Genomic DNA, 7,662 nt, shown 5'->3' with positions numbered 1-7,662 from the left:
GTTTTGCACACGGGGTCACCCAACCCCTCATCCTTCCACCAGCCAACCTCCCCAGCCCAGTCAACAACCACTAATCACAGCCCCCCTCAGGCCATACACAGAAAATGTCCACCCAGTTAGCTGGGTCCAGAGTGGTCACTGATCATGACCTTGATCATGGGCCTTGGGAAGGGCTTAGGCCGGATGTAGAAGACCAGAGTACCCACAGGTCTCCAAACTAACACAGGCTATCACTACCTAAAGTGTGACCCGCAGGACTATCCTGTTAGAAAGGCAGAATCCCAGACACACTCCTAAAACTCCTGAATCAATCTACTTTTGAATAAGATCCCAGAGACTCATGTGCAAATTGCACAGAGAAGCACTAGCGTAAACCTGTTTCCTGTCACCAGGCTCAGTTTCCCTAACAGAAATGGAGGGGCCAGAAGATGTCTGACTTCTTAGCCACATCTAAAACACTAGGATCTCCTGCAGGGCTATTTATGTGTTGTGGTGGAATCTGAGGGTACAGTCAACACCTCCCTCAATCTGTGCTTAGTACTTTTGTCCATAGGAGACCCAGAGCTGGGGAAAATTCACAGTTCTGGGGTGCAGGTCATTTAATTCAGTCAGCAACATTGATTATGCATCTTCTCTGTGCCAGGATCTGTAAATCTCTACCCTGCCTCTGTATTAGAATCTTCTGGGGGTGATTTTAAAAAGTACAGATGCCACATGCCACCAGGATTACTGGAACTGTGGTCTGTAGGGGCAGGTCCGGGGGTAGGTACTCATTAACCTTTGCTTTGAGGTTGAGAAAACTCATCAGAAGTAAGAGAAAAGTCGACCCTAAATCCCACTCAGGCCCTCACTCCAGTTCCTGCTTCCCTTAGGCTAGCTCACTGTGGGAAGGCTGCTGCAAGCCAGGATATAGCATGGGGAAATTCCCATTAGCATAATTAATCATCAACCCAGTAACTTGACCCCAGCTCTTGAGCAGAGGATCTGCTGAGTCTTGGGAGACCTGTCCACTAGACTTCCTCAGACAATTCCTTCTGGACTCAGGGACCTGTGCTTGAGGATTCAGACTGATGGGAGCCAAGCTCTGCTCCCCAGCTGGTAAGTGGGTGCCTAGCCTTGGTCACTGGGCTGGTGCCAGGAGCAGAGGGGGGTCTGTCGTTGCTGGGGTAGATGTTCTAGGAGGCAGAGGGGTGGTTGGTGTAAACACTGCTCAGAATTAGCTGCCTCTGCGGGCCAGGCTGCCCTAGCTAATGAGCTCCAGCAGGGAGCTTCTCTGTTCCTGTACAAATCCAGCACGGAAAGACTCAGGCCCTGCCCTGCCTCCCTGCAGCGATGCAATGACCTACCTGCGCTCAGCTCCTGTTGTGCAGAGGGAAGACTGCCTGGGGTGGGGAACAGTGTAGAGTTAGGGGACTTGGTGAGACACAAAGGAGCTCAGCTCTGCCAAGTTGAGTTGTAGGGACTTGGGCAAGTCATTTGTCCCAAGGCCTCAGTTTCCTCATCTGCAGGCCAGAGCCAATTCAACCCAATCTGTTGGCTGACAGCTCACACAAACCAAAAATTTTGCCAGGCGGGAAAGTTTTCTATAGGGCCTCAGCCGAGGCTACAGTGTTCCCTACATGGGCGGGATGGGAGATTGAAGGGCTTGAGTTTTTAATCCAGATGGGCATTTAATCCAGTGGGGGATGTCTCCTCCGTTCCGGACAGTCTTGAGTCTTTGCTCTTAGCCCGGAGGCTCACACACCTGCAGCAGGCAGCACCCAGAGTCTGGGCCATGTCGTGCTGAGGCCTCACTATGTTTGGAGTCCAGGCCATGGCAATGCCATGGAGACAGCACTGGCAGCGTGGTGAGCGCTGGGGTTTTCCCACTTTGGGCTGTAAGACCTCTCCAAGTTCAGTTCCCTCTGGAAGCTTCCCTCGGCTTGTGGGGAGGGATAAAACAGGCTGGAAAGTACATGTGGGCCAAGGGCAAAGGCTTGAGACTGTCTGGAAAGGAGGAGACATCCCCACACACCCATCTGAATTAAAAACTCAAGCTCTTCATCTCCCATCCTGGCACCCAGAGAGGCTTGAGGGCCAAAGGGGTGGGGATGACGATGACGAAGAGTCCTGGGAGTCCTCCCTGACCCGGGGGCTGACCATCAGTCCCTTAGATTCTGAGAACGTCATTGAGAAGATTGTCTAGAATTCTCTAGAGTCCACCTGTTGGGGGCGGAGGGGAGAGACATCCAAAAGGCCATGGCTTGTAGTCCCTGAAGCGAGTAGGGCTTTGTTGTCAAGCCCAGCACGCAGGCTGGCTGCTGCAGCTGAGCGTGAGAGGGGGCAGGCGGAATGATTGTGGCCGAGGCCCTTTGTGGGAGTCACTCTGCTTATCTAGCCTTGGGGTCCTGCCTGAAAATGGGGTTAATACTAGGAACAGGCTGCTCAGAGAGCCACACAGGGCTCTGTTCCTGGTTTGCAAAACGGGAATGAAGAGGCAGCCTTTGGGGCTGATGGAGGGTTGAGTGGGTGAAGGTTTAGCCCTTCAGCTAGAGGCAGTGAAGTAGTGAGTGGGCGTGTGGGAGAAGGGTGCTCAAGTCCACCGGCCGCCGGGTGACACAGACAGAGCTCCCGAGGCAGGAATATGGTGAGCTTTCCAGACTGTCGAATTCCTGCTCTGCCGGAACCCCAGGATCCTGCTGCCCGCGAGGCACTCATGCACCCACATCCCCAGGTCTTCTTCCTCCCCCCATACTGTGGGCAGTCCCCTCGCTCCTCTGCCTCTCCTCAGTCCCCGCTCTCATGGAGCCAGTCCTACCTGAGTTGGGCTCTGCCAGGGCTGCTGCTCAGGGCATGGGAGCAAACCCCACACAGGATCCTTTCCCAAGGGAGAGCAAGAGGTGCCCGGTCAGAATGGGCTCGACTCTGCAGGTTACTGTCCAGGCCCAAGAGCGTGCTGGGTCTCCCATTCTCCTGAACCAAGGGTGGGCCCTGTCCCCACAGGGGCTGCCGTGGGTGAAGCGGAGGCAGGGTAAAGCCAGTTTGAACCCCAGCTCTGCCCCTTCTTGTTGTGGGCACACGCTGCTCGCCCACTGTCGGGGGCGGGGTTATCTCTCCTTCCCAGTGGTGGCAGATGGGCCCTGCTGGTGTGTGGAGGACAATGTGCTGACCCTACCCTCACCAAGCCCCCTCCTATGCCCGTGCCAGGGATGGGCGGTGCCCAGTCAAGTGAGGGGAAGTGTTCTACCTCCTTGGGGTGTTCTTGGCTGGTTACCCTGGGAAGCTCCAATCCCCACCCCTGGTGCCCCAGACCCAAAGCCTGCCTAGGTGGGCCGTTAACCCCTCGAGTTAAGGACCTTGTTTTTAAAAAGATTTATTTATTTATGCATACATGAACTGAGGTGTAGGCCAGAGGCGTGGTGGGTGAAGGATTCACCAGAAACAGAGTGGGGAGCCGAACAGGCAGATGTACTGAAATACACTGCTGAGGGGAGCAGCAGGCAGGTCAGGAGAGGTGTCTGTTGTGCCATGGGTGGCCAGAGATAGAACTCACGCTGCAGTGGCTCTCCATAGCCTGATAATGCTGAGACTTTAGCCCTTATGCCACCAGGGAGGCCTATTGTTAAGGACCTAACTAAGACAGGTACCTAGTGAAGCCAGGCACTGGCTGGCCAGTTCTAGCATTCCATTGTGGGTAAGGAGGCCTATGCCTAGAGGTGCAGGGCCTGCCTCACTGCCCTCGGCAGAAGAGCTGAGACTAGACTTGGGGTGTTGTATATGGCTGCCCTTTATGAGCCCCTGGGTGCCAGTCAGCAATGTCCATCCAGCGTCAGGCTCATGGATTCAGTTCCTGGTTGCCATTTCTCCCACCTTGGGGCCTCACTCTTGCTTGAGGCATGACATCTAGGAGCAGGGAATCCTGGTTTGACCCTTTAGGAAAGGAAGGAGGAGGGATGGCAGTTTAGGTGGGAACATGGGTGAGGGCCGATGAGCTTGGATAGCAGGACTCTGCGAGGACAGGCGCAAAGGTCCTCAGGCCAGGTCAGCCCTCATGTCGTGGCATGGGCTACATACCTCTCACTCATGAGGTCAGGGGTAGAGTCTCTGTGACTTAGTGACTCGGGGTGTCACTAGTGCCGGACCAGATTGAAAGTCCCCTCTAGGGCCTGCTGGAATCTTGCAGGCATGCACATAGTCAGAGAAGGGGTCCAGGAGAACCTGAAGGGGGCGGGAGAGAAGGAGCCAGAGCCTGGCTCTGACTGAATTCACTCCTTTTTAGATTCAACAGTCAACTCATCTCTACCCAGAAAGAGGAGAAGGAGCAAGGGGGAGAGGCTTGACACAAGGCCTGGGGAGTTGGCTAAGAGCAGTTCAGGGGTAGGAAGCTCTCCCAACTTGTCCCAGGTCTCAGGGCTGAGAGAAAGGGCTGATGGAGAAAGGGCTGCCATGTGGAGTCACGTCAGGCAGTCCCCTGATTGCCAAGCCCACCTCAGGCCTTTGCTGGGCCAAGTCCTTGATTCTGAGAGGTTCTCTCCAACCCGTGTCCCCCAACCCACGGGGAGCTACTGGACCCCTAGCTCTCCCAAAATTAGGAAGTCAGACTCACTGGGACCCTGGCCTTCACAGGCAATATAGGTTCTCTGAGGCAGACAAGCAAGGAGGAAAACACAGTGCTAATGCCGGGCCCATCTGCCAAGGCCCACAACAGCTGGCAGGTCCAGCCCCTTCAGGTTTAGATACAACAGGTTGTTTCAGGTTGTTTAGACCCGTGTGTGTGAATACAGGTACATGTACCTCTCTCTCTCTCTCTCTGTGTGTGTATAACATATATGTGCATGTGTGTAATAAGCATGTTGAACACACCGAGGATCATGTTATAGCCACTGTTCTACAACCAGCTGCTTCTATGTAAAGGCAATCATAGCCATTGCAGGTGTGGAGAGTGCTGGTATCAGGTCCTTGAACTTGTATACCCTCCCTTCTGGAGGAGAACTGAGGCTTAGGGAGGTTCATTGTGGAAACTCACACCTGAGCAGTCCGAGCGCGTTCCCCACCTTTCGATGAGCACACCTTCCACCTTTGGTGCGCACACTCAGGGGAGGGGGGAGAGCAGTGCCCCCAGGGCCACGGTGAGAGTGGCCCCAAGTGCTGATAGCTGAGTGTCCGGGAAAAGCCCGTGGGCCTGGGGCTTGTACTGATGCCCTCCCATGCTCCCTACAGATGACCAGGCACCCCAAGGGAGACTTCTTTTCCACGCTGATGCCAAGGGCACACAAGTGTGTCTGGAGAAGGGGCAGAGCACTGCCCGCCGGAAAGCTACGTTCCACGATGGCATCGTGTTCAGCTCACGGCCGGTGCAGCCTTGCGAGCGGGTGGTGCTGCGCATCCTGTGTCACGAGAGCCACTGGCACGGTGGGCTCCGCGTGGGCTTCACTCGCCTGGACCCCACGCGCGTGTGGGGGCCCTGCCTGCCGCCCTTCCTGTGCCCAGACCTGGAGCAGCAGAGCCCAACGTGGGCGGCGGTGCTGCCCAACCACTGCGTGCTTCCCGGGAACGTGGTGTGCTTCTGGGTGAACTCCCGCGGCCGGCTCTTCCTTCAGGTCAACTCCAACTGCCCCATCCGCTTGCGAAAAAATGTGCCGCTGGGCCACCCACTGTGGGCTGTGATGGACGTGTACGGGACCACCAAGGCCATCGAACTACTGGGTGAGGCAATGAGTGGGCGCCTCTGGGGGCAGTGGGAGCTGCGGTGGAACCCCGCATTCATTCATAGTCAGTTTTTCCATCAGCTCAGGATGGGGTTTGAAAAACCTCTCATAGGGAGGGCAGTCTTATCCCTAGAGAATGATAAGACGGTATGCCCAGCACCCTAGACACCAGTTAAATAGCTGGCCACCTGTCACAAGGGCCAGACTTTGCAGTCTAAGTAGGCGTTCACTGGGGGCAGCAGTAACTGGGGGTCAGAGGTGAGCGAGAAGACCGCTGGTGGGACGAAGTCCAGACATTCACTCAGTGACAGGGCAACGAGAGCCATCCAGCTGCCTGAAAGGAGGGGGGATGTCAGTGACTCAAGTAGATAAAGGGGCAGCCACAAAGTATTGGCACTGCTGTGCTGGTGATCCGAGCCCTGCACTGGCAGCCTGTTCTCCCCAAGCTGCTTTGTTTTTCAAATACCTTGTCACCACTGCTGGAGCTTCACCCTGGTGCCCCTAATTTGGTAGGTCTGGGGTGGGGCCCACGCACCTGTTTTCTCTGCCTCTGCGGGGATTTTAAAGCCTTGGGTAAGGCCCAGGTTCTGCTCTCAGGTGGCAGGAGGCCAAAAAGGAACTGCCTGAAGAAGATCAGGAAAACGAATCTGCAGTTCTATAAATTTGTGCTGGATTAAACTGGGAAAGTGATGGCTAGAACGGGGCCATAAGGTTAGTGGGAAGTGCCAGCGTGGTACCCCAGAAAGGAAAGCAGATGGATACTGTCTGAAGGGCTGCAGGGTAAGAGCACCCTGGCTTTGCTTTCCCTGGGCCCTGAGTTTCTCTGTCTGCCTCAGATCCCACAGCCAGCGCCCGCCCCACAGCCGTGCCCAAGGTTGTCCGACATGACTTTCAGCTTACAGGTGAGTGGCTCCCCAAGCACCAGGTACTCGGGGTATCAGCAACAGGCAAACTGGGGGAGGCTGGGGACCCTGCAGTACAGGGGAGTCTTTCCAAGTCCTAGCAAGTCTCCTCAGGCATTAGACCAAAAGATTGCTCTCTGCCTACAGGAAAGCTAAGAGTCACTTCACAGCTCTGCCTTCTAGAACATCAGCTAACTTTACAAGCTACAAGAGCACGTTCATGTCCAGATAAGTTATATTAGTTATATTGTCCCTGCTTTAAAAAAGCAATCCATATCCATAGTATTTGCCAGGTTGGAGTGAAATAAATATTTAAGGATAAAGAAGGAAGTAAAAGATTAAAAAAAAAAAAAACATCCATTACCTGTTAAGTGGATTTCCTCCCCGTATTTTTATTTTATAGTCATATGTCTATAGGGAATTGTTTATGCTTTGTTTTCTTTTTTTTATTATTATAATTTTATGGAACTCTGTTTATGCCCACTGTAGTTTTCCCCTCATTTTTCACTTGATTACATGGTGAACATTTGCTCATGACGTCGTGTTCTTCGGGGTACGAGCTACCGTTGTCTTCCCTGTGGTTACAGTGTGAGTAGGCTGCCTGCTCTTTGCCCTCATGTGCCTCTAGCCAGTATTGTCCCTTTTCAACACCACAGCAGAAGAGGAGTGTGTCATCTGCTACCACCATGCCGCCAACACTTGCCTTGTCCCCTGTGGCCACTCACTCTTCTGTCACCATTGCGCCTGGCAAGTCCTCAGGGACACGGCCATGTGTCCCCTGTGTCGCTGTGAGATCAAGGCCATGGCTCAGTGCAGGGCACTCCTGCTCCAAGGACAAGAGAGAGCCCTGCAGCCGGACTGGTGCATGGGTCCAGACTGGACCTAGGGCAGCCCCCGCGAGGAGAGCAGATACTGCCCCACTTTCTCTGGAGAAGAATCCGAAAGACCTGTCAGCCACAGGTGTAGCAGAAAGAAGAAAGCAAAAGGGGACTGGTTCTTCCTCCCTCCCCAACACTTTGGGGCCAGTGGAGCAAGGAAGAGCCCTCCTTTCTGCCCTCTCCAGAGCTGTTACC

General features: G+C 54.5%; 1 protein-coding gene across 1 annotated transcript; it reads left to right on the top strand.

The window, feature by feature from the left end:
- Positions 1-1,070: 1,070 nt before the first annotated feature.
- On the top strand, positions 1,071-7,555 carry NEURL3 (neuralized E3 ubiquitin protein ligase 3). Its single transcript, XM_012727335.1, is given in 5 exon segments — positions 1,071-1,098; positions 5,200-5,685; positions 6,524-6,589; positions 7,246-7,395; positions 7,398-7,555. Coding segments are annotated over 5 exon segments (888 nt in total).
- Positions 7,556-7,662: the final 107 nt, after the last annotated feature.

Source organism: Condylura cristata, unplaced genomic scaffold (assembly GCF_000260355.1).
Source record: "Condylura cristata isolate star-nosed mole 26May11 unplaced genomic scaffold, ConCri1.0 scaffold00020, whole genome shotgun sequence".
Classification (NCBI taxonomy): domain Eukaryota; kingdom Metazoa; phylum Chordata; class Mammalia; order Eulipotyphla; family Talpidae; genus Condylura; species Condylura cristata.
This window is presented reverse-complemented; position numbering and strand designations above follow the sequence as displayed.